This window comes from Urocitellus parryii, chromosome 3 (assembly GCF_045843805.1).
Source record: "Urocitellus parryii isolate mUroPar1 chromosome 3, mUroPar1.hap1, whole genome shotgun sequence".
NCBI classification, from domain to species: Eukaryota; Metazoa; Chordata; class Mammalia; order Rodentia; family Sciuridae; genus Urocitellus; species Urocitellus parryii.
In genome coordinates this window covers 208,412,392-208,440,316 of record NC_135533.1, presented here as the reverse complement: position 1 = coordinate 208,440,316, position 27,925 = coordinate 208,412,392, and the positions used below count along the sequence as shown (strand labels likewise).

Here is a 27,925-nt window from a genome sequence, read left to right as displayed (position 1 = left end):
TTTTCCCTTTTGATTAATTACAGTCTCCAAAATAGTTAATAACATGTCCTTATCTGTTGAAGCTGAATTTCCCAATAATAATAATGTCCTTGGCTTCAAACTGTCTGATACCTCCTTGACTCTACAACAATTGTCCCTCTCCACTAAAGTCATATAGCACGCTTCTCCCCTCAACCTAGGATTTAACCTACGTGCCCCACATTCAAGGGAGCCACATTTAGTCTGCAGCCAGCACAGATGGTAGGAACAGTTTATCATGAGGGAAAATCCTCAGGGAGTTTCAGTTAAAGACACAGACACAATTTTACCTTTAAACCAGCTTGGGGAAGGCTCCTAGAACCCTCAGTCCCAAGCTCCCCAGGGGGCAGTGAAGTTTTACTGAAGAGGCTAGCTAGAGAGAGCGAGCCCACTAGGGAGATGGCTTTTATTGGGGAACAAAGAATTCTGGGGAAAATCCCATCCAATGAAAGTCAAGGGGTCAGTCTGGCAAGGTCAGGTGTGATGATTGGATCTTTGAGGCAGTAGTGAGACACGGACAAGCTCTGGAAACCAAGAAGGGTGGGGAAAGCTCTGCCACATTAAAAGTGACTGAGCGCTTCACACGCAGCTGGGGAGCAAACCCAGTCACGTGCAAGGGTGGTCACCCACAATCCCCAAAATAAATTTTCCTCCCAAATTGTTCTTGTCCAGCCTTTGGGTCACAGTGGTGAATAAGCTGGCTAAAACATAGGGAGTCTCTTACTTAATGTTTGTAAAAGCCCATTCTCGTTGTCAGTACTATTAGGAACCTGATTCTAAATTTTCAGAAATGGGACTCAAGGTTTAAACCACCTGCCCCAAGTTACAAACTGAGTAATGGATGGGTTTTAAGTGGAACCACATGAGATTTTTATAGCTCTTATGAGAGTAGGCCTGTGGTCCTCAATCAGAGATGATATAGCTTCAAAACCCATTTGGAAGTATCTTTAGAAATTTAGACTGACACATCTAGGAAGGTGCACCTGGTCCCCAGTGGGTGAGACTAGGGATGCTGCTCAACATCTGGCATTGCACAGAACATCTCCCACTGGGCATGTGGGGCAGGGAGTTCCAGCCAGTGGCCAGGATGATAAACAGTTCCCAGTGCATAGTTACAGGTACCTGGGCAGAGAGGGCACACAACAGAGGAACTGTTGGACTGGCTCCTTGGCAAATCCCAGAAAGAGAAAGTTTCTCATTCCTACATGGCTTCCTATTTCCATGAGGCTGCTGGGTTTGCCCAGAAGGAGGAAGAAACCTACAATTTAATCCAAATATTCTTTCCTTGCTGTAATATAAATTTCATCCTTCCTCCAAGCACAGGGAGCTCATGAACTCGTTCACTTTGGGTAATCATCTCTTTTCTAGCAAGCTGTGATCACCACCACAATCAAGAAAAATTGTCTCTAGGTCCTACTGGTTCTCAAACAAGATTCCCTGGTATAGCAACATCAGCATCACCTGGGAACATAATAGAAACGCATATTTTCAAACCCCCTGAGTCAAGTGCTCTGCAAGGGTGCCAGTAATCTGTGCTTTCAAAGCTCTCTAGGGTCCTGATGCATGCACAAGTTTTGAGGACCACTATGTAGTGCTTGCTTGAACCCCAAAGCAATCATCCCTTCTGCACCATCCAATGGCTGGCTCATGCACTTCCCACTCAATGTCTGTAAGAATGACGAATGACTGACCCTAGCCAGGTGTTTCAAGGGCCTGTCTGAAGCTAGATCTGCAGCGGAACGTGACAGTCCTTAGCAATTCTTCCATTCTGACTTACTCATGGTGGTATTGCACTGGCTAGCCTCTATGTCTGGTCTGTGCGGATGCTTTACTTCCACAGTTAGCACTGTTAGAGTGTTAGACCATCTTCCTGAAGTTCTCAGTCCAGAGAGGAACAACTGAATGTTATCGATCCATCACAAGACTGGCAGATACAGAGACCTAGAGCTTAAATGATACTGTGTATGTATGTGTGTGGGTGTACACACGCACACTTGTGCCCATGCATGTGTGAGTGACTTGCCCTTAGGAATTCCTATGGTCCATCATAATGTCATCAAATTGATATCAGAAAATGACTTGGTAAATCTTAGGAGAGAAGATGATGTGCCAATGGTAAGGATTGCTGTCAAAACCCCATTTTATATCTCCATCCAGTAGAATAGAGGAAGGGGAAATGGGAGGAAGAATTCAGGATGGTAAAGGGGAAATGCTGGGGACTGAAGTGGAGCAAAGGATAGTTTTTTCTTGTATAATTGTATCAAAATGGACCCCAATATGATGTTTAACTATAATGTACTACTAAAAACATAAAATATATCTATAAAACTTTTAAAATAAAATTTTAATGAAAGCACTGCATGACCATCAAATGGAAATAAAAGTATCCAGCGTCATAAAATAACTCAACTGGGGCTAAGATTTAGTCTTGAAAGAGAGGAAAAGTAGATATTTTCCAGAGAAGACTCATCTGAGCTGAGGCATGGGGAGAGCGAGTGGGTGGTCAGGGATGGGAGGAGTTGGGGAAGTTCCCTTTCTCTGAAGCTCCACTACAGTTTCTGTCTGCACTGCATTGCCCCTCACCCCCGAAGTAGGCGAGGCAATGATAGTGGAGCATCAGGTGCCAAAAATTCTTAGTCTGGTGTTGGTGTTCTTTTCTTTCTCCAACAATTTTACACTATGTGAAAACAAATCTTCATCACAGAATCCTGCACACCCACCCAGTCCCACAACAATATAGACACCACATATAAGAATGATAACACTCATTTCTAATTGATAGTTTTTATCATCAACATTTATTAAGGTGATTTTTAAGTTTGACACACCTTACAAAGCATGAGATTGTGAAAAAATATGTGGAGGAAGTAGGAAGGAAATACAAGCTCAAGGAGAAAAAAGGAAAGGTGTCCGGGTTCCTACTCCTAGAGAAAAGCTTATTCCTGTATTGTTAACTTTTCTCATTTACAGGTTTTAATTACATTTTGTTTGTGATCAATCGTAGATGAGGATGCAGGTGCAAGAAATGACACAGAGAGATCCATGCACCGTTCAGTTCCCCACAAAACTAGAGGACTTTATCACACCCATGATATCAACACTGATAACATCAAAATACAGAATTGTTCCATCACCCAAAATCCCTACTATCACCCTTTAATAGGCACGTCCAATCCTCCTTTCCTGGTGCATGAAACCTAAGAATCACTATCTATTTAACTTTTGTATATTGTTATCACTTCAAAGATGCTATTTAGAGTATAAAAATAACCACCCAGAACAAATGGTGAGTAGACAACTACTCACCATTGATAACACCAATAATGAGTGTTATCATTCCTGTACACTGTGCCTATGTCTCTGGGGGCCTTTCTAGCCCAACACTTTGGTAGGTGTCATGAACACCAAGCTGACATAGAAGCAGGACCCTGCCTATGAGAGCAATGTCAGAGCCAGGCAGTGGAAGGATGTGTTTTTTTATTCTATGGCACAGTGGGGTAAATATGGCTAACAATAATGCATAATATATCTCAAAGTTCTTAGAAGAGAGGATTTTCAATGTATTCACTATAAAGAAATGGTTGTTGTTTAAAGTGATGAATATACTAACTATCTAGAGTTGACCCTTCCCTCATGTACACATGAATCAAAACAAACTACACTATAGATACACATAAAATGAGATTCACTGTAGTGGGTTCATACATGCACGTAGTATAGTTTGGTCAATTTCATATTATATTAAGCTAATTTTTAAAACACCTATCAATAAATAAAAGAGAACTGGGGATGAAAGGAGAAAGATTGAGGGCCAAAGTTGAGCAAATTATATTTTATATTTGTATGATTATGCTAAAATGATCCCTGATGTTATATATAACTGTAATGCACTAAAATTATAATGCACAAATATGCAGCTCATAAGTATGTAGAAATATTGTGTCAATTGAAAAATTAAATAAATTACTCTTGTAAACCACAGTGACCAGTTTTTCAAAACACTACTATCCTAAAGTCTACATTATCAAGCAGAGGAATCCAGGTCATGATATCCAAAGGAATGAGAGATACAAAAGAGAAAAACTGACCTTTGATTTACCTCAATGACAAATTGCATTAATTGCATCCTTAATCAACTCTACCTCTCTTCCCTGGGCACAGTAAAACTCATGACTATTTTAACAGTAAAATGAAAGAAATATTATTCAATAAATTATGCCATGGAAGAACTGCTTATTCTTAAAAGATCCTTCATGGTCTGTGACATAAGTGGAAATTTACAAATTCTTCTGCTCCAATATTTGGAATAATTGTGGAGAATCAGAACAAAAAAACAAAACTAAAACCTGATGGATATCAGAACACAAAGCTTAATAAAGACATTTGGAAATATAGACAGGTGGAAATCGAGTTATGAGAACTCCAGGAATCAAATGGAAGGAGAAAGTTGCACATTCACAATCTCATCAAAGAACAACAACTTCTGGCTCTAGGCTTTGCTGCCTGCAGTCATGAGCATGTGCTTCTGAAGCCCTAGGGCAATGGATCTTTTACACTTTCCCTCCAAAGAGCCTTAACAGGGCCCTCTTTACATCTTTATTCCTCAGACTGTAGATGAAGGGGTTCAGCATGGGGGTGACCACCGTGTACATCACTGAGGCTGTTGCACTGGAGCATAAGCTGTGGGATACGGCAGAACTGAGGTACACACCCAGGCCTGTGCAGTAAAATAAGGAGACCACGGAGAGGTGAGAGGCACAGGTGGAGAAGGCTTTGTACTTGCCCTGAGCTGAAGAGATTGCACAGATGGAGGAGACTATCTTGGAGTAAGAGTAAAGAATGCCAGCGAGGGGACAAGTAGCCAAGAGCACAAGTGAAAAATTCATCACTATGTCATTAAGAAGGTTGTCAAAACAGGCAAGTTGGACCACCTGGTTAAGTTCACAGAAAAAGTGGGGGATTTCTATGTCTCTGCAAAAGGACAGTCTCAAGACCATTAAGCTTTGCAACAAGGCATGCAGGACACTCAGGATCCAGCACGCCAGAACCAGCAAACCACAGAGCCTGGGATTCATGATGGTAGTGTAGTGCAGGGGGTGACATATGGCCACAAACCTGTCATAGGCCATCACAGCCAGGAGGAAGTTATCCAACTCTACAAAAACCAAAAAAAAGTACATCTGGATGATGCAACCTGCGTAGGTAATGGCCTTGCTCTGTGCCTGGATGTTCACCAGCATCTTGGGGATGGTGGTGGAGGTAAAGCAGATGTCCACAAAGGACAGGTTGGAGAGGAAGAAGTACATGGGCGTGTGCAGGTGGGAGTCTGAGATGGTGGCCAGGATGATGAGCAGGTTCCCCAGCACAGTGACCAGGTACATGGAGAGGAACAACCCAAAGATGAGGGGCTGAATCTCTGGGTCCTCTGAAAACCCCAGCAGAAGGAATTCTGATACTCTTGTATTGTTTCCTGGTTCCATCTGGTGGATGTGACTACCAAAAAAAGAAGAATCATGTCACTCCTCATCACACATATTATCACTACTGATATGGCTGAAATGTTACAATTTGTATTTTCTAGTAAGTAAATTAATTTCTGTTGTATCATGAATCTGGTCATTCTAGGGCATCCCTAGCACCAATATTGTAATAAATTCCTATCTCACTCTAAGCCTTTCCCCAAGAGTTCATGCATTGTACAGTTTTAATGAGAAATTAATTCTTACCATGGAGGAGCACATGCAGAGTGCTGGCTATGTTCCAGGCGCTATCCAGGCCTCCACGACCAAATTTCCTCATCCCAATGATGGGCAAAGAATGTACGCACATAGGCAAATCACATTCTATTGCAGTTTTGTGCTAGTGATATATAGCATATATCAGCATTTGTGCCCACTCACTGAAATATGCACATCAAACACATATGGTCCTCTCAATATTAATTGTAAGTTAATAAAGCTGTTTTAAAATAAATAATCACATTACATGCCTGATGATGAAGCAGATATGATAAAAACAAAGGCAGATAAAATGGAGACAGCAGATAAGAGGCTGTATTTTAGTGTTGTATTTAAGAGTGTGTGCATGTGTGTGTGTTGCTTGGGATTTTACCAAGGGGGTGGCCTGTGTTAAGCAGGAGCTCTAGGGCTCTAGTACTAACTCACGTTCCCAGCTCCTAGGACTTCTATTTTTTGTAGGTGACCAGAAGCTCAGTAGAGAACGTGATGACTGAACAGAGTCTTCAGGGGATAGGGCAGGAGCCAGCAGGCCAGCAGGCAATTTACCTGGAAGAATGAATTGCCAGTGCAAAGGCCTGAGGGAGGAGTGTGTTTTGGAGGTCCAAGGGCATCTAGGGGCCAGGGTGAAGAGGTAAATGAGAAAGAGGAAGAGTGATCAGAGATAGTGTCAGAAGATGCTGAAGAAGGAGGGGACCTCCCTGATTGAGCTGAATCTGCATGACACAGGGAGCTCTTCCTCCACACTGTACCCTCTTGCATATAATTACATTCCTTCCCTAGGCATCTTTTTGAGTTGAAATGGACATGCTACTTGCTACCCTTTATTCTGGAGTTGAACTATGTTCTATGACCATCACCCAGAGCCCCAGTGCCGTTCCCTAAGGCTGGCACACATGCATACACACCACTCTATCACCCCTGTGGCCTCTGACCTTCACACCACACTGTTAGGCTCCTCATGTATACAATTCAAGATCAAATTACCTTTCCCCTAATGTAGAAATGGCAGACAGAACATCCATTTTTTTAAGCTTCTTGTGGACAAATAAACACAGGGCAAATACTGTTACATTGTGCTAGATTACACCCTGCATTTAAAGAAACACACATATGGGGAAAGATGTCAACAGACAGGAAAGTAGTGGGATGAAATGGACAAGGGGTGGAGGGGTGAGGTAATCAGCTCAGGGTCCCTGAGAGACCAACAGGAGGAAACTGCTCCCTTGGTTCCAGCAACATTCCAGCCCAGGGTCTGTCTCCTGGGTGCCCAGCAAAATAAGAAAGGAGCAGAAATAAACACATCCAAAGTAAAAAATAGAGATGTATTTGTGGTTTCAAAGTGATATAGAAATGATCCAAAGATAAAAGGATGAAGGGGAATTAACTAACAATTCAGAAAAGGTTCCATAAATGCACAACAGAATCTTTTCATGGTTTTATATTAAAGAGGACCTCTTGTTTTTCCTGTGCCTCTTTCAGGCCTCCTTGACCAGTGGTTTTGATCTGATGGCTGAGGAATTCTCTTCCTCATTTTTCTCATGTGACACCTATTTTGTTGTTTTTTTTTGGGGGGGTGGGGTGGATTTTAATTTTTTTAACAAAGCTCACGGGTGCACTCTGGCCCTGGTTCTGGCCTTCAGCCAACCAGCAGAGGTCTCCCCAGCCGCTCTCCACAAACCCATGCACGTGTCATGACCCTCCTGTCCTTTTTCTCCCTTCCAATGTCTGGGGCATTGTGTTATAACACATTTATCTCTCTGTTCTCAGTCTATGACCTGATAAAGCCAGATACAGGTGAGCAGAGACTTCATCTGCTCTGTTCACCTTTTATTTTCACAAAGGTAAAGAAGTTTATCTGCAATTACTAGAGAAAAATGTGACAGTAGTAAGTTAGGCAATTCCAAAAATGCCAGGAGAATGCAACCAGGCTCCATAGAACTGCTTTCAAACAGCTATGTTCAACAAATTGAACGGAGCCTCAAGAGCTAGCAAAAATGAGGTGACAGTGTGGTTCAGTGGTAGAGCCCTTGCCAGCATGACCAAGAGTCCAGTTCCATCTCTTGCAATGCAAAAGCAAAACTAACCAAAAGAAGACATAAAGCAGGAACAAGTCCAAGATATCAACATGAATTAATAATTAAATTGGCAAAAGATTTGGCATATCAGAATATAAATGTAATGTTTCTATAATATTCTGACAATAAATTCTCTGCTATCACTTGTTGAATGAATAAAGAATTGAGTCTGAGTGTATGTCAACACTTCATATATGATAAAGTTTCGTTTCAATTTAGTAGAAGATTAGACAGTGGATTAAATATTCATATAAATGTCTATCTGGAAGAAAATGAAGTTGGCCCCCTACCTCACATGTTAACAATAACCAAACAGGTAAAGACCTGAGTTTAAAAACACACAATTGATTTTATATGAACATCTATAAATTATATTAACAATCTTCAGTGAGCAAGAAACTAGTAAAGCAAGAAACTCAGATGTAAGAAGACAGATATGTACCACTAAAAAAAATTAAATTATTTTTATGGTCAAAAGTGTCAACTGAGAAGCTGATGGAGAAACAATAATTTATAAAAATCACTCAATACTAATACTGATAGAAAATGTGCAGATAACTATAAAGGGAAGTCAAACTAGCAATGAAATGTACAAACATATGCTCAAGGTCAGTAATAGTTTAAGAAAACATGAAGAAATATTTTTCCACAACATCCAGTCTTAGGAAAAGCCCCTGAAGAGCTGTCCCACTGGTTGTGGTTAGAATTTTTAAACAGAAACCTGAAGACAGCTTCAAACAACAAAAGGTCAGATATTCTGTAATTCAAGGTCTCTCCATCTCCCCATTGTAGACATTCTGGGACATGTGATTCTTTCAGGTGGAGTCTGTCCTGTGCATTGTGGGATGGTGAGCAGTATCCCTGACCTCTCATGACTTCACCCCCACGTGACAACCAAAAATGTCTGTAAAACTTGCTCAGTGTCTCCTGGGGCATGGGGAGGGAGAAGATTGCTTCTGGTTGAGCAGCACTTGTTTGAACTTAATAGCTCCATATTTTTTGCAACATTGAAATAATACTAAATTAATGAGAACAAATTTGAAAGTATGAGTAGCACAGCCTCATTATGAAATATTTTGCATCCTTTGAAATGCATACAGTGCATTGAGTTAGTCATCTGCAGGAAGTCCACAGGAATTATAGAGTGACAACATAAGGAAGGACAAGCTAGAAAAGAATACTGCACCAAATGCAGAGAGCATCTATGATGTGCATGGGATTGTACTCACTCATTTGCATAAAAGTCTATGAGATTGTGTGTATGCATAATATAGAAAGAAAAACTTTAAAATAGACTGAAAATTGGGCTGGGATTGTGACTCAGTGATAGAGTGCTCACCTAGCACGGGCTGGACCCGGGTTTGAATCTCAGCACCACATAAAAATAAAGGCATTGTGTTGTGTCCATCTAAAAAAAAAAAAAGAGATTCTCTCTCTCTCTCTCTCTCTCTCTCTCTCTCTCTCTCTCTCAAAAAAAAAAAAAAAAATAGACTGAGAATTTACAGAAGAAAATGATAGCATTTAGTATAGTGCTTTTCTCCTTAAGGCATGAGTTCATGGATTTATTTTTATCTTAAACATTTATTTAATATCCTCATATCAATTTATTCATTAGGTTTTGGTTTTTGTTTTCTTTGGCAAGGTTGAGTCTCAAGCCCAAGGCCTTGTGAACGCTAGACAAGCTCTCCACAACTGAGCTGCAACCTCAGCTCGATTTTCTAAATTAATACATAAGACCTTTACATGTTAATAGGGTACAGTGTGAGAATTCAGTGTATGTATTCAATACACAATGCTCAAATCAGGATAGTGAGAATTTCCTTGTCCTTAAATATTTATCAATTTTCAGTGTTGAAAATCTTCTAATTTCTTCTTTCTAATTCTTTATAAGAATATAAAATTAAGCCCATAATCTCAGAAGTTTGAGAGGTTGAGGCAGGAGGATTGGGAGTTCAAAGTCAGCCTCAGCAAAACCAAGGTGCTAAGCAACTTGGTGAAATCCTGTCTCTAAATTAAATGCAAATAGAGCTGGGATGTGGCTCAGTGAGGGAGTGCCCCTGAGTTCAATCCCTGGTACCCACTCCCCCCCCAAAAAATATACATATAATTAAAAGCTGGTCTACTGTTTTGAAGTAATGTTATGTTCTTTCCTATGAATATAAAATTATGGCTATAAAAATACAGAATAAGATAACCTGCAGTCATTGTCCTGTGAAGATTTGGATTTATGGCTCTTATGTAAGTGTGGGTGTTAGTGCCCACCAACAACCTCCTCCTGACTCTTCTCCACACTTCCTCCCCTCTACTGAGCACACATTTTACTTTTTCACTATTTAAGTTTTTAGTTTTCTCATTTTTATTTGTGTATATTCATTGTGCATATTAATGGGACTCATGTGACTTTTCAATACCAACATACAGCTCACACTGATTGAAACAAAAATGGATGAAAATCTAAAACATCTAAAAGAAAAGTTATGAAATATTAATGATTTAATAATATCCACCCAGGTTCCTAACTCAGGAATAAACTGCCAAAAACTCATAAATATTAGAATTTGAAGGAAATCCTCTACATTGCACAGTGGTAACAATGTTAAAAGTCTGAATTGGTTTTATATAAAGGTAAGTGTATCCTAATACACACAATATAGATAGGACGAGCTTTAATCAAATGGGAAGGAAGCTCAAATGCCTTCCCAGGGAGGCTGAAGCCAACGCCTCTCTGAGAAATGTACCTGATCACAAAAAGCTAAGGGTCACAATAAGCAACAACAGAAATATGAAAACAAGATGGAAATACACATAAAACACGACCCACCAGCACCAGAGATGCACAAGAACTGTGAAGCAAGACCTCACAAGTAAAGAATATCAATTCATGAATTCTTTCAGAAATAAAGTGGGAACATAATCCAACTGAATGACTGGACTACTCAAAGTTTGTACATTTTCACACATTCCCACAAATATCTCTATACACACATGAATGTGTATAGAGAAAAGGAAAACAGGGAGTTTGGGGTGAGGGCACTCCAATACTTTGTAAGAATACACTGAAAAATTGGGAAAATGCCCCTTCAGTGTCTACACAAGTGTCTCCAGAGAGACACTTTGCAATGCAGAGGTAACTGGCTACCAAACCACACAAATGTGCAGCCTCACAGATATTTCAAAGTAAGGCTCTTAGGCATATCTGTACTGAGCTCTGACATATGCCTTTCCATGTGAACATCAAAGGGGGAAATAATAATTTCAGAAGTGAGTTCCTGAACTTCTGTTGCAAGATAATACTTGCAAGATCCTTAATATGGATCCTTGCCAACAATACACAAACGTAATCAAATATTTCTCATCTTAAGCACACACACATTTTAAAAATGTCTTAAACTAACTTCTTCTCCATTCACAATTAAAGCCTATTCCTCTGCTCTCTTAATTGCAAAGATCCTTGGGCCTCTGTTCTTTCTCTTGGAGCTCTGGACGCCTCCCTCCCATCTTCTCTTCAGCCTCTGTTAGCTCCATTTTTATGGTCAGCAGTGAACCCTGCATTAACCAGTGCAATGTTCACTTCTCAGCTAAGTGTTATGATTCAAGGCAGCCTTGTGAATAAATCATCAGTCGGACAGTAAGCAGCCACAGCAGCCCTGCTCTGGGCTAGCTCAGCCTGGCTCTCCCCTGACCTCAGCCAAAGAGTCTTGGGTTCCATTCTCTCTGAGGCTCTCTTGAAGTGTCCACTGAGTCCACTGAGCTCTCAGACTCACCTTGAGACCAGCTCTGGGAGGAAGGTCTCCCTGTGGAAATGCAAGGTCCTGCCTGGATGGGATTGATGGTGACTGAAGCTCTGTGCCCAGAAAACACAGCAAGAAGGAGTCATGTGCCAGGTTCACAGGCAGACTGGAGACCTCAAAGACACCACCATATTCTGTCCAGGAGAGGGCTGTGCACTGAGGGACCACATCATAGCAGAGAGCCACAGCTCCCTATATCTGCTCCTTAGCTCATTTTCCTCTTGTTCCCCTGAGGGACTGTCCTGGAAAGACAGGAAATTCTTCCTGCTGATTCTCTGTTCCCAGGAGACCCATTTATAACCCAGAGAACCTAGTTTTTGCTGTTCCTCCATGGATCCTCCTCCCTTCCAGAGGTCCAGCCTCCTGGTACCTCATCTGTCCTTTGACTGAAAGTGCTTTCTAAGTCTCACACAGATGAGTTTGTCTTGAGTAGAGCTCATGTGTCTTCAAATCATGAACCTGTGGTGGACAACAAGAGCCAGACCTCCCCAAAAATAGTCATGCCCTCTTTAACAACAGTCAGAGTTGTGTTCCTATGGTATAAAGCTTTAGGCATTACAATTCTTGCCTTCATGGTCCTATTATATTTTATCATTAAACCATAGTCTTAACACCAGTTAAGAACTCCCATTCAGTCCTTCACTTAAAAGTATTTATTGAGATGTAATTCATTCTCTTAATACTTGATAGGAAATGGGCAACTTCATTTTATTGAAGCTTGTTCTATGGAATCTATTCTATGTATAGATACTATTATGACCTTCATCTCCACTGCAGAAAATGGGCTGAAAAACGTTATATATTGAGGAGGTATGGGACCTTCATCTGAATTCTTGCATGATGCTTCCACTTCTCAAAATCTGAGCCTATGGTTTTCAACTAGAGATATTTTTTTCCCTAGAAATATTTAACAATGTCTGAACAGTGGTAATTACCATTCACCCAGAGCAGCTCCCAACACAAATAATCACCCTGCCCCTCAATGTCAACTTTGAAGAGGCCATCAAAACCAATTCTATACCACTTTCATTATGCAGAAGAATTACTAGGGATGCAAGTTTAGATGCAAATTCTGAGACCACAGGTGTACTGTGGTTGCAGGAACTCTCCATTCTAACATGAGCAGGGTGGTCCTGGTACTCTGTGGTCCTGTCTTTGAGTAGCAAGGGCTGTGATGCTGTGTGAGAGTCTGGTGTAGGTAATTTTCAGTCTTCTCCTCCCAAAATGTTTTTGTTTGTCATTATTTTTATGTGTTATTTTTGAATAGGAGTATGCTCGCTGACTAGGATGTATTGATTTCTGTGTATTTTTGTTGTTGTTATTATTATTCATGGTACTGGGAATTGAACCCAGAAGTAGCCTACCCCTGGGTGATATGCCATGACTCTTATTTATTTATTTATTTATTTAGCCTGGGTCTCCTTAACTTGCCCAGGCTGGCTTCACAATGATGATCCTTCAGTTTTAGCATCCAAACTCTTGGTGTGCTCCATCATGTCCAGCCAACAATTCTATACAAGGACTCTTGAGAGACAACTAATAACATTCTGAAAAAGAACCTACAGTAGGCAGAAAAATGATCTACCACAGATGTTTTCATCCTAATCCATAGAACTTTTGAATAAAACGGCTTAAATTTTTAAATTAATTTTTAGTCCCCAATAATCTGTCACAAGCAATACCACTATACTAAAGTCCAAATTATCTAGAGGAGTGGTTGAAGCATTGATACACACAGGATTGATCATGCAAAGGAGAAACACTTCAATGCCAAATTTCTCTTTACTACAAATTGCAAAATCTGCCTCAGGTGTCCAGGGCTGTTTCTCCACAGACAGAGCAACACAAATGAATGTTTTTCAGTAAAAGAGAAGAAACATTAATGAATACACTATATTTCAAGAGGGAAGAAATGATTTGTAAGAAATCCTTCCTGTCCCATAACTTCAATATTTCTTGTCCAACATTTGGAAGAATTGAGAAAATCAGATGAAGTGAAAAACTATTGAATATCAGAGAAACCATGAAGCTGAATAAAGGTAGTTGTTAAATGGTAGAGAGAGGTTGAAATCAGAGCAATGAATCTGCAGGAAATAAACAGAAGGTAGAAGCTTCACATTCCCAATCTCATCAGAAACCCCAACTCTGGCTCTGAGGTTTTGCTGCCTGCAGTCCTGAGCATGGGCTTCTGAACCCTCCTACAGTTTCCCTCCAAAGAGCCTTCTCAGGGCTCCCTTAACATCCTTATTCCTCAAACTGTAGATGAAGTGGTTCAGCATGGGGGTGACCACGGTGTACATCACCGAGGCTGTTGCACTGGAGTGTGAGCTCTGAGCTGCAGCAGAACTCAGGTACACACCTAGTCCTGTGCCATAAAATAAGGAGACCACGGAGAGGTGAGATGCACAGGTGGAGAAGGCTTTGTACCTTTCCTGAGCTGATGAGATTGCACAGATGGAGGACACAATCTTGGAGTAGGAGTAAATGATGCTAGTGATGGGGGCACCTCCCAGCAACACAGTTACAAGATACATCACAGCATCATTCAGAAAGGTGTCAGAACAGGCAAGTTGGATCACCTGGTTGAGTTCACAGAAAAAGTGGGGGATTTCTAAATGTGGGCTGAAAGATAGTCGCAACACCATTAAGCTCTGTAACAGGGCATGCAGGACACTCAGGATACAGCACAAGAGAACCAGCACACCACAAAGCCTGGGATTCATGATGACAGTGTAGTGCAGTGGGTGGCAGATGGCCACATACCTATCATATGCCATCACAGTCAGGAGGAAGTTGTCCACCTCTAGGAAAACCATGAAAAAGAACATCTGGGTGATGCAGCCTGCATAGGTAATGACCTTGCTCTGTGTCTGGATGTTCACCAGCATCTTGGGGATGGTGGTGGAGGTGAAGCAGATGTCCACAAAGGACAGGTTGGAGAGGAAGAAGTACAGGGGTGTGTGCAGATGGGAGTCTGAGATGGTGGCCAGGATAATGAGCAGGTTCCCCAGCACAGTGAGCAGGTACATGGACAGGAAAAGGCCAAAGATGAGGGGCTGCAGTTCTGGGTCCTCTGAAAATCCCAGAAAATGAAATTCTGATACTCTTGTATAAGTCCCTGGTTACATATAACTACCAAGAAAAAAAAAAACAAATAACATGACTTCTTTTCACACATATAGATACCACTGATTTTGTTGAATGGGACAATTTAGCCACACATGATGGAAAACACCTATAATCTCATGGGCTCCAGAGGCTGAAGCATGATTGCAAGCTCAAGGCCAGCCTCACCAATTTATCAAGGCCCTAAGCAATTTAGCAAGGTCCTGTCTCAAAATAAAAGGACTGCACTGGCGCAGTGGTAAAGTATCCTTGGGCTCAAATCCCAGTACCTAAAAACAAAAACAAAATAAGAAATGGAGGAATTTATATTTTCCAAGAAATTCATTTATGTTTTATTTCATGGTCTGGTCATCCTAGGGCATCCCTAGTGCCATTACTGAGTAGGAATTTCTGTCTAAGTGTTTACCCATAGTTCATGCATTGTACACTTTTAATAAGAAATTACTTCTTACCATGGAGGAGCACATGCAGAGTTCTGGCCACGTGGCAGATGCTGTCCAGGCCTCCACAACCAAAGCTCCTACATCCCAATGATGGACAGAGCACATCCACACAGAGGCAAATCACAATCTATTGCATTTTGGTGCTAATCATATATCACATGTACTGGCAATTGTGCCCCCTCACTGAATTATACACATCAACTCCTTGTGGTCCTTTAAATATTAATTACAACTCAATAAAACTGTTTTAAACAGAAATAATCACATAGCATGGCTGAGGGTGAAGCAACTATGAGAAAAACAAAATCAGATATAATGGAGAGGTTGTGTGTGTGTGTGTGTGTGTGTGTGTGTGTGTGTGTGTTGTGAACTCTTGGCCTTCTCTGTCTTTGCAAGTGCTTTCCACTAACCAACATCCTGAGCCACTGGGGCTCCTATTTTTTTGGTTTTCCAAACAAAAAGAAACTGAAAAAGAACTGAAAGAACTGGAAAAAAGATGATATACAGCATGTTTAAAACACCAGCATGAAATAATAATCAAATTGACAAAGACTTTGTCACACTAGGATATAGCAGATAATGTTCCTATGCCATTGTGACAGGTGATAAATGCTCAATTATTTCTTAAGAATGAATTGAAAGTGAAGTCTAGAGCATGTGGACATTTCATATAACACAGTTAAATAGCCACCTGATAGGAAAACACTAGATGGTAGGAAAAATCCTTATAATACAGCCATCTGTCTCAGAGAAGATGAAGTTAATCTCCTAGCTCACACATTTACCAAAAATCAGATTAAAGAAACCTCAGTGTAAAAATTAAGAAATAAAAGTTGAGGATGTACATCTAGACATTATATAAAAAATTAAAGGTAAGACACTCAGGTATAAGAAGACAAACACATATCACTACATACAATTTGAAACTGTTTAATAGTCAAAAAACTACCCCAATAGTCAGTGGACATAAAAATGTATGAGAAATGGATGCAGACTACAAACTTTCCACTGTGCTGGGGCAGGGGGCCACTTCCTCTTGTGACTCTGGACAGCTACAGTTATCAGGACTCTCTGGCTAATCCCCTGGCCTTTCCTACCTCTGCTGACCACCAGCCTTCATTCTACTATACTGAGTGTTAAATTTTCTCTTAGTTATTATTCTGTACATGTTGATGGGGTTCTGTAACACTTTTAAATACATTCATTCAGCATGCACTATTTGAAACAAAGTAGAATAAAAAATCTAAAACATCCAAAGGAAAGATGTAAAATAGAAATTATTTAATGATATCAACATGGGTTATGAATATTCAAGAGTACACTGCCAAAACCCAGAAATAATACAAAATGAAGGAAGTCCTATAAACTGCACATGGGTGAAAATATGTAAAGTTTTAATTATCTTTCATTAAAAATAATTTACATTAGAATATGATAAATTATGACAAAATGTGCTTGGATCCAGAGGGAAATAAACATGAATGTTTTCTCAATGATGCCTAAAGGTGATGCCTTTCTAAGCAATGGATCTGATCAGAAAACAACAAAAGACACAGTAAGCAACACAGAGATACGAAAACAAGTTGGAAATAGTACTAGGGTTGCACAAGAATATTCACTACCATTTTTATTTAAAGCAAAGCCAGAAAAAGAAAGAGTATTCATCACTCATAGTTTCAGAAAAGGCAAATACAATTACTAGATAGACTAGAATTTAAAATAGTTACATATTTTCACACTGTCACAACTAAAATATCTCTATATGCATTAAAATAGGCAGTCTGTAGAAGAAAAGAATTCAAATAACCTCTTTAAAAGGCTATCTTCGAAAGCAGCAGGGTGGGGGACTCCTGTCAAATACACCATAGAGAAACCGACACAGCCCTTTGCAACACACAGGAAATAGCTAACACACCACAGGGATATTCAGCCTCACAGGGTTCAAATCATTCCACAGTAAAGCTAAAGGCATATCTCTATTTGCCTATAAATTATGTTTTTCAATGTTACTATAGAGAAAACAGTACTTTAAAATCTGTGCTCCATGAACTTTTGTAGTAAGATAATTTTTGCAAGATATTTAACCAGTATTTTTGTAAATAATAAATGGTCAATCAATTATTTCTCATCTTAAGCACACACACATTTTAAAACTGCCCTAACATAACTTCTCATCCCTTCGCAGTTAATCCCTATTCCTCTGCTCCCAAAATTCCAAAGATCCTTGGACCCCTGTTCTTTCTCTGGAAGTTCTGGATGCCTCTCTCCCATTTTCTCTTCAGCCTCTGTTAGCTCCATTTCACGGTCAGCAGTGAACCCTGCATTAACCAGTGCAATGTCCACTTCTCAAATAACTGTTTGAATCAATGCAGCCTGTGACATCAGAACAGTAGGCGGCCACAGAAGCCCTGCTTAAGAGTCGTGGGTTCCATTCTCTCTGCTGCTCTCCTGCAGTGTCCACTCAGCTCTCAGACTCACCTGGAGACCAGCTGTGGGAGGAAGGTCTCCCTGTGGATGTGCAATGTCCTGCCTGGGTGGGCTTGATGGTGACTGAAGCTCTGTCCTCAGATAACACAGCAGTAAGGAGTCCAGTGCTGGGCTCCTGGGAACCCAGACCTGAGACCTCAAAGGACATCACCACATCCTGTCCAGCACAGGGCTGTGCACTGAGGGAACACATCAGAGCAGAGAGCCACAGCTCCCTATATCTGCTCATTAGCTCATTTCTCTCTTGTTTCCGCGAGAGACACTGGCCTGGAAATACAGGAAATTCTTCCTGCGGATTCTCCATTCCCAGAAGACCCATTTATAACCCAGGGAACCTAGTGTTTATTGTTCCTCCATGGACCCACCTGCCTTCCAGAGGTCCAGCCTCCTGGCACTTCATCCCTCCTGTGACCCAAAGCACTTTCTAAGTCTGACACTGATGAGCTCGTCTTTGTTGGAGCTCAGGTGTCTTCAAATCATGGACCTTGGTGTGAAAAAGTACCAGGAAATAGTCATGCCATCTTAACAAGGGTAAGAATTGTGTTCCCATGGTATAAAGCCTTGGTTATTACACTTCTTGCTTCACAACCAAAACACTATCAGGAAATTTGTAGTTTTAACAGAAGTGAAGAGCTCCCATTCATCCTCTCATTTTGAAATATTTATTAAGATGAGGTGGTTAGTTTGTTTGTATGCACCATAGCCTAATGCTAATACCTGATAGGAACTGGGCAGCTTCACTTTTACTTAAGTCTATTCTATGAAGTCTGTTTTATGTGTACGATTATGAACTACATCTCCACTGTAGAAACAGGGCTGACAAATGTTTGACATCAGGTAGGGACTGGCCAGACAAGGTGGCACACACCTGTCAACCTAGCTACTCCAGAGACCCAGGCAGAACAATTGCAATTTCTAGGCCAGCCTCAGAAACTTAGTGACACACCCTGTCTCAAAATAAAATTTTTATAAAGTACAAATGGAACCTTCATTTGAAGTATGACATAATATCCCCAGTTCTCAAGCTCTGCGCCTGTGGTTCTCAACTGAAGATATTTTTCCTTGGCAATGTCTGCAGGGGTTGCCAATCAACTATGATGCCCAGGAGAGATCCCTGCCCCCAAATGTCAGCAGAGAGGAGGTGATCCAAGCCAGTTCTAGACCAACTTCATTATGCAGAGGAATTTGCAGGGATGCAAATGAAATGAGAATTCTGAGGCCATAGTGGGACTCTAATCCCAGGAACTATGCATTCTAGCATGACCAAGGGGCTCCTGTGTTGCAGGTCCAGGTCTGTGGAAGGTACTCTGCATAGAAAGGCTGTGATGATCTGTGAGAGTCAGGGGTAGGTAGGTTCAATTCCTCTCCTCCCAAAGTGGGCTTTGGATATGATCTCAAAAGTCAGAGTATTCATTTTAACAATTTTTGTCTTTTGTCATTATTATTGTTATTATTATTATTATTGTTGTTATTATTATTGTTGTTATTATTATTGTTGTTATTATTATTATTATTATTATTATTATTATTATTATTATTTTGTGGTACTGGGGAGTGAATCCAGAGGTAGTATAATACTGGGATCCATAACCTGACCTTTTATTTTTATTTTATTTTAAGCCAGTATCGTGGTAACATTCCCAGCCTCAAAGTTGCCATGCTCTGTCTTCAACCTTGGAATCAAGTAGCTGGGATTAAAGGTGTGCACCACCTATCCTGATGAATAATTTACTCCAGGGATATGAATGAAAACTCATATAATTCTAGAAAAAGGCATTTGGTAGGCAGCATAACGATCTCCAAAATAAGTTTAGATCCTACTCCATAGAGCTTTTGAATATGTTGGCGTAAAAACAATTTTTCCAAAACCCCAATAAAGTACACTCACATATTAAGTAGAAATTATCAAGAAGAGCATTTTTCTTTTTCGAATATTTTATTACTGCTTAAAGTTGTAGATAATACCTGGGTTCATTCTGACAAGGCACACATGCATGGAAGATAATTTGCTCCACTTCGGTCCCTGGTTCTTTTCTTTTCCATTCCTCTCTTCCCTCTATCTCTCCCCATTTTCTCTACTCTTCTAGTCCTCCTTCTAATATTTATAATTTTTAATTATTGCTTTATAAACATACATAAAGGTGAAACTCACAGTGGTATATTCATATGTGTACATAGCATAAATTCATCGATTTCATTCCACCATTTCTCCCTTTTCAAGTACCAATATCCAAACAAATGATAATGCAAAACTGTGACCTTGGATGACCTTCTATTACAAGTTGCAAGAATTGCCTTAATTCTGAAGGATAGGTTTTACAGAGAGAAGACAATGCTTTCATAGAGGGAAAGAAACATGATTAATCAACACATTATATGTCATGTAGGAAGATGTTAATTAGAAGAATTTTTTGCTAACCCATGAGAGAAATGGTAATTTTAAAATATTTCTGGTCTGACATTCAGAATAATTTTTGGAATAAATTTAGAAAATCAGGACAACACAGCAAAAAAATTTGTTGTATAGAGAGGTTGTATAGAGAGGTTGAATTCAGAGTCATAAAAACTTCAGAAAATAGATAGAATGGAGACATGATGAGCATTTCACATTCACACTCTAAACAAAGAATCACAACTTGTGACTCTGAGACTTTGCTCCTGCAATCAAAGTCAGGTACTAGTGAAGCCCCAGGGCAAGAGGCCCTTCTATAATTACCCTCCAAAAAGACTTTTCAGAGATTTTTTTATGTCCTTATTCCTCAGACTGTAGATGAAGGGGTTCAGCATGGGGGTGACCACAGTGTACATCACAGAGGCTGTTGCACTGGAGGGTGAGCTCTGGGCTGCAGCAGAACTGAGGTACACACCAAAGCCTGTGCCATAAAATAAGGAGACCACGGAGAGGTGAGATGCACAGGTGGAGAAGGCTTTGTACTTGCCCTGAGCTGATGAGATTGCACGGATGGAGGAAGCTATCTTAGCATAAGAGTAAAGGATGCCAATGAGGGCAATAGAAGCCAACAATAGGGCAATAAAATACATCAACATGTTATTAAGGAAGATGTCAGAACAGGCAAGTTGGATCACCTGGTTGAGTTCACAGAAAAAGTGGGGGATTTCTAAATGTGGGCTGAAAGATAGTCGCAACACCACTAAGCTTTGTAACAGGGCATGCAGGACACTCAGGATCCAGCACACTAGAACCAGAAAACCACAGAGCCTGGGATTCATGATGACACTGTAGTGCAGTGGGTGGCAGATGGCCACATACCTGTCATAGGCCATCACAGCCAAGAGGAAGTTGTCCAACTCTCCAAAAACTAAGAAAAGGCACATTTGGGTGATGCAGTCTGCGTAGGTGATGGCCTTGTTCTGTGTCTGGATGTTCACCAGCATCTTGGGGATGGTGGTGGAGGTGAAGCAGATGTCCACAAAGGACAGGTTGGAGAGGAAGAAGTACATGGGTGTGTGCAGGTGGGGGTCTGAGATGGTGGCCAGGATGATGAGCAGGTTCCCCAGCACAGTGAGCAGGTACATGGACAGGAAAAGGCCAAAGAGGAGGGGCAGCAGTTCTGGGTCCTCTGAAAGTCCCAGAAGAAGGAATTCTGAGACCCTTGTATTGTTTTCTGGTTCCATGGGGTGGATATAACTACCAGAAAGAGAAAAATAACATGACTTCTGGTCACACAGGTGAACAGCACTGATATGGTTAAAATGTTGCAGTTTACATTTCCTGACAAGCCTGGATTTCTCACTGTGTTTATGGATCTGTCCTCTTAGGACGTTCCTGGAGCCATTATTGCTGAGGAACTCCTGTCCCACTCTGACCCTTTTCTCCAGAAGGTCACTTATTCTGCAGTGCTAATGATAAATTATTTCTTAACATTGAAGAAGCTTAAATGGAGTGCTAACCATGTCCCACACACTGTGAGTACTCGAGTAACAAAAGCACCTACATCCCAATACTGGGCAAAAAATTGTATGCAGATATGTAAATCATAATCTGTTGCCTTTTGTGCATATTCTTGCACATGTTAACTTGTTACCTTTGTTCTCCGTATTGTACACATTAATCACAAGTGGTTCTTTGAATAATTATGCCTCAAGAAAGCTGTTTTAAAAAGAATCTTATGGCACGTCTGATGGTGAAGGAGCATGAAGGACATGAAGCAGATATGAAGGAGAGAGCGGGGCTCGGGATGAAACCCAGGGCTTCTTGTGTGCTGAGCAGGCGCTCCACCACAGACTTGCACCTCCAAGACCTAGTGCTGCTATTTTTTAAGGGTGTTCAGGCAAGATCACCAGAGAATGTAACATTGGAACAGAGAACTCAAGAGGGTGGTGCACGAGGCAGGAGGTCATCTGCTGAGGTTTAGCAGAGAGAATAGTCAGTGCAAAGGGCCTGAAACAGGAACTTAAAGTTTAAGATGTTCAAAAGCCCCAAAGACCCACTGCATAGAGGCCAATAAAAAAGAGGTATGCATGTGTAAGGTTTTTCATACCCAAGTGTCTTTATATAAATAGCTTTATAATTGGCTACCTGATGATAAAAAATAATATTGCTCATTTACATTTTTATAGTACATTTTAAATGTTTAATTTTTTTAAAAAAAAGTATAATGACAAGTTACGGTGTCAGAGGATGCTGAGGAATGAGGTGGTCTCTCTACTGGGGCTGAAGCTGCCAGACACCAAGTGACCTTCATTCCCATTATGTAAACTGTTAATCTTGTTGAAAGGCAGCCTGGGAAATGAAATGGACAGGCTACTTATGCCACCAATGGTCACATCATAGGAAACGCCTTGGAATAGGAGTCCAGTGCCCTGCCCTGAGGATGGCGCATACACACACACACACCACGTCACCACTGTGGCCTCTGACCTCACCACTCTGTTAGGCCCCTAGTGTATGCAGTGCAAGCTGGCCGGATCAGATTAACTGTTCCCTGATGCAAAAATGGCAGCCAGAACATCTTCCTGTAAACCTCCTGTTGAGAAGTAGACATGGAGAAAATACTGTTAGTTTGCTAGAATACATTCTCCATTTTAAGAACATGAGGGAGGGGGTGGGAGAGAGAGAGAGAGAAAGAGAAAGCCCAACAAATACAGAGAAAGATAGAGAAATGAAGTGGGCATTGGTGGCTGGGGAACAAGGCAATGACGTCGGAAGGCCCCTGAGATACTAAAAGGAAGAAAATGCTCCTTGATTCTGGCTCCAGCCCAGGGCCTACTCCCTGCAGGTCCTGCAAAACTAAGAAAAGAGAAAGAAATGTATCCAACCTCAAAAGTAGTGATGTATTTATGGGTTCCATACCTTATAGAAATATGACCCCACAACAAAAATGACCAAAGGTAACAAGTTAACAAAATATATCAAAGGATATAGGCAAGGAAACACAAAGTTCACCATAGTTTGTGTGGAACTGAAGAATCTGGTTTTCCTGCATGTGTCTTCTATTTGACTGATTGGTTTGGAAATGGCACAAATGGGCGAGCTGGGCCCCTTTCTCACTTTGCTCATGTGGTATCTTTTCTTGGGTTTAGGGATTTAACCTCTCTTTTTATTTTTTGAAAAATCCAATAGGTTTTTAACAACCCTGGTTCTGCTCCTTGTCCAACCTGAAAATGTGGTGACAATTCCACCCTGATCTGTCCTGATGTGATGCTGAGGGCACTGTGCCATGACACGTGTGTACTGCAGTCGTCAATCTATGCTCCTGTCATTCAAAATGCAAATCAACAGAGACACGCCCCTTGGTGACCTTTCCATTTTCAGAAAGGTTTGCAAAGTTAGGTTCAGTGACACAAAACAAGTGTAAGAAAGTGAGAGACTGAGTGTAAATACAAGGAGGGTGAAGCCCGACTCACCAGGGTTGTTTCCAAAGAACAGTGTTAAGAAAAACTGAATGGAGCCCCCAAAATGAACTAAACCAGGGGTTGGGGGTGAAGCTCTGTGGTGGGAAACCTGCCTCACATGGGGGGGGGGCTGGATCCTCTGCACTGCAGAAGAATAAAAAGTAACAATTAACTGACACCAGACAGAGAACAGCAAAACGTTCAGGATTTAAAGGTGGGTTAATAGTTACCTGGACTAAGGCTTTGATATCTTAGAATATGGCCTAGAATGCTCCTGTGATTCTCTGGCAGGTACTGAATGTTCTGTTATCACTTGGGAAATGAATCAGGATTGAGTCTGAGTGTATGTGGATATTGCATCTAAGACAAAGTTAGTGAGAAAAGTTAGAAAAAATGTTTAGATAAATGGCTGAATGGAAGGAAATGATGTTGGACCCCTCCCTCATATATGTTAACAATAATCAGAGAAGTTAAAGACCTCAGTGAAAAAAATATGAAATTTACTTTAACTAAACATCTAAAATTATATGTAAAATATCCAGTGAGCAAAATCATTAAGGCAAGAATCTCAGGAGTAAGACCAACATACGACACTAAATAAAATATACATTTTTATGATCACATGTATCATCCCCAAAGTCAAGGAAGAAACAATAATTTGTAAAAAAAAAAAATCAGTCAAAATATTGACACTGGTAGAAAAATGGGACAATAACATTAACAGGGAAATCAAAATATTGATGAAATATACAAATATTTGCTAAAAGTCAGTAAAAGTTCAAAAAAACAATGTTTTTCACTTCCTCTAGCCACAGAAGATCTGTACCACTGATGGGGGTTGGGATTTTTAAACAGAATAAAAGGGGAACCCTAATTTGGTGGAAGCAATGTGCCCTTATGACAGGAATTGGGAACAATCTGAAGACAGCCATAATAGTAAAAGTGCAGGTACCTTTAACTCAAAGTCCCTCCATCTCCCCAATATTGACATCTGGGACAAGTGATTCTTTGAGGTGGGGGCTGTCCTGTGCATTGTGGGATGGTGAGCAGCGTCCCTGACCTCTCATGACCCCTCCCCTGTATGACAACTGAAAATGTCTCCACTCCTTGCTCAGTGTCCCCCAGGGGACAAGTAACACTCCTGGTTGAGAAGCACTGTTTGAACTTAACAATAGCAACATATTTTGCAGCATTGGTATAATAGCAAATTAATGAGAAAGACTATGAAAGTCCATCAAAAGCCTCATCACAGCCTCATTGTGCAAGATGGCACATCCTTTGAAATGTCTGTCTTGCATGATGTTGGATGATTTTCAGGAAGCTGATAGGAATGATTAAGTGAGGAGGGAAGGAGGGATAATTTAGAAAGTATTCCTCACTAAATACCCAGAGCATTAATGATGGGCACAAGATCTCATTCAGACATTTGTATTAAAGGTGCATGTGAGTGTAGGCCAACCTAATAGATAGAGGAAATGTGTTAGAGTGACAACTGATATAATGGAGAAGGATGGCATTGATTAAATTAGTGTAAGAGTAGCAGTTTTTTTCTTTAAAGTAATGAGTTTGTGGGTTTTATTTTTTATTTTATTTACTACATCATATCAATTATTTTTTTATGTTTGTTTTCTGTTTTGGCATTTTTTCTTCTTTTTGCAGTGCTGGAGACCAAACCCAGGGCCTTGCACATGCGAGGCAATTGCTCTACCACTGAAGAACATTCTCAGCACAGTTCTTTTTTATTGACACATAACAGCTGTACAGGTGACTGGAGAAGTGTGATTTAAATACGTGTACACACATGCAATTCTCAAAGCAGGGTAATGATCATTTCCCTCCCCTTAAACATTTATCAATTTCTTGTGTTAAGAAACTTCAAAATCCTCTCTCTAATTCTTTATATAAATATATAATCAAAAATTCACTTAGCATTTTGTAAATTATTTCGTGATTGTATGATAAAGATCATGGATGTAAAGATATGGGATACCTTGTTGTGACCTGTAACCCTCCTCCCGCTTCATACATCACCAGGACTTATTCCTCCTGTGTATCTGTGTACAGGTGCCCACTGCAACCTCCCTCTCTCACCTCTCATTCTACTCTTCCTGATTTCTGTGACTGTCATTATACTCTTGATGCTATTTTTTAAATGTTCTCCAATTTATTACCATGAACTCTGTGTCTGTTAATGGGGTTCAGTGTCATACTTCAATGCATGCATGCAGCATTCACTGATTAAAATAAAATTGAAGGAAAATATAAAACATCTAAATGATATAACATAGAAATTACTTAATGATATCAATCTGGTTTGCTAATTAAAGATTAAATTGCCATAGACTTGGAAATAACAGGGTTCTGAAATCCATGATAGTAACAGTATCTAAAGTGTTAATTTGTCTCATATAAGGATATCTGTACTCGATATACTTAATAATGACACAATGAGCTATATCAAATGGGAAAGAAGCATGAATGCCTTCCCAATGAGGGCTGGAGGTTTTACCTCCTATAGCTCCCTATATTTGTTCATTAGGCTCATTTCTAATCTGAAAAAGCCAAAATATAATAAAAAATAACATAGATGAGAAAATAAGTTGTAAATATTAGCATTAAGATGCACAAGAACCTTCATGAACTTTTTTATTTAAAGTAAGGATCCACAAGTAAAGAATATTAAATTAATACTTCAGTTCTTTCAGGAAAAAAGCAATGTGCAAACATAATATGATTGATAGATTTGGCACAAAAAATTCACAAATTCTTAAATGTTCCCCACAAATGTCTCTATATATGCATGAAAGAACTAAGTGGCAAACAGGCAGTTTGTGAAAGAAAAAATAAATCTCAATACTTTGTTTGCAAGAATATGGCAAAAGTCAGTGGGAGGGAGCTAATTTTTCCACCTCCACATTCAAGGGCATGACTTGCTTAGACACTTGGCCATGCAGCAGTAACTGGCTACCAAACCACAGATGCATTCAGCCTCACAGGTATTCAAATATCTTCAAAGTGAAGACAGTAGGTATCTCTCTATTGACCTATGAAATCATGTTCTTTAATGTGAATGCTCCAGGTCAGAAATAATACTTTAAAAAATATTTGAACTCCTGTTCTCCTGAACTTTTTCTTCAAGTTAATATTTGCAAGCTCAGGATCTTTGTCAGCAATATATAAGCGTCATCAAGTGTGTCAACTTTATCTCACCTTAAACACAAAGAGTCCTAACTTCACTTCATGTCCCTCCACAGTTAACCCCTATCCTCTATTCCCATTAATTGCAAAGATCCTTGGATCTATGATCTTTCTCTGGGAGCACTGGGATCCTACCTCCCATCGTCCCTTCCACCTTTGTTAGCACCTTTTCATGGTCAGCAGTGAACCCTAGGTTAACCAGTGGAATGTTCACTTCTCATTTAGTTGTGCAAAATTGTGACTAAATCATCAGGACAGCAATAGCCCTGCTCTGGTATAGGTTGGCCTGCCTCTCTGCTGACCTCAGCTAAAGAGTCTTGTGCTCCATTCTCTCTGCTGCTCTCCTGCAGTGTCCACTGAACTCTCAGACTCACCTGGAGACCAGCTCTGGGAGGAAGGTCTCCCTGTAGAAGTGCAAGGTCCTTCCTGAGTGGGCTTGGTGGTGACTGAAACTCTGTCCCTAGAGCAGGTAGAAGTCAGTTTCAGGTCCACAGGCAGGCTGAAGACCTTGAAGGACTCTAACATGTCCCATCTCGTGTAAGGCTGTGCACTGAGATGACATCACAGCAGAGAGCCACAGCTCCCTATATCTGCTCACTAGGCTCATTTCCCTCTTCTTTCCCTGGGGGACACTGGCCTAGAAAGACAGGAAATTTTTCCTGTTGTTCTGTGTTCCCAGGAGACACATTTATAGTACAGTGAAACTAGTTTATATTGTGCCTCCATAGACCTATCTGCCTTCCATAGGTCCAGTCTCCTTGCATAGCCTGACACTGATGAGCTCATCTTGATTGGATCTCATGGATCTTGAAAGCAGATATCTGTAGTGGGTACAAAGCACCAGATACCCCTGAAAATTGTCATGCCATTTTTGACAAGAGGGAGAATTGTGATCCTCTGGTCTAAAGGTTTGGGAAATACACTTCTTGCTTTCATGGTCTCTTTCTCAAGTCTACAATATTTTATAGTTTTTGCAAAAGTTAAAAAGTGCTCATCTTAATAATAAGATTTGCATTTCATTATTTTTGAGCACTACAATCTGAGATTAGTACCCTCTAGGAATTGTGCAATTTGATTTTTTGAATCCTATTGTGTGAGATAGTTGTGCTATTATGAACTCCATTCTCCAGTGCAGAAATGGAGCAGACAAATGTTGCCAATCGAGTAAGGGATTTGGCCTGAACTTGATTTCC

General features: G+C 40.4%; 2 protein-coding genes and 1 pseudogene across 2 annotated transcripts; all 3 read right to left on the bottom strand.

The window, feature by feature from the left end:
* Positions 1–4,568: 4,568 nt before the first annotated feature.
* Positions 4,569–5,498, bottom strand: LOC144253547 (olfactory receptor 7A17-like). Its single transcript, XM_077795734.1, has one exon. It carries the CDS (start codon positions 5,496–5,498, stop codon positions 4,569–4,571), a length of 930 nt encoding a protein of 309 aa, XP_077651860.1.
* An 8,322-nt stretch (positions 5,499–13,820) lies between these two features.
* LOC144253545 (olfactory receptor 7A10-like) lies at positions 13,821–14,750 on the bottom strand (annotated as a pseudogene).
* A 5,640-nt stretch (positions 14,751–20,390) lies between these two features.
* On the bottom strand, positions 20,391–21,314 carry LOC144253864 (olfactory receptor 7A17-like). Its single transcript, XM_077796523.1, has one exon. It carries the CDS (start codon positions 21,312–21,314, stop codon positions 20,391–20,393), a length of 924 nt encoding a protein of 307 aa, XP_077652649.1.
* Positions 21,315–27,925: the final 6,611 nt, after the last annotated feature.

Excerpts from the sequence above, each read along its gene's own strand:
- LOC144253547 (XM_077795734.1), bottom strand. The coding sequence starts at position 5,498 with ATGGAACCAGGAAACAATACAAGAGTATCAGAATTCCTTCTGCTGGGG.
- LOC144253864 (XM_077796523.1), bottom strand. The coding sequence starts at position 21,314 with ATGGAACCAGAAAACAATACAAGGGTCTCAGAATTCCTTCTTCTGGGA.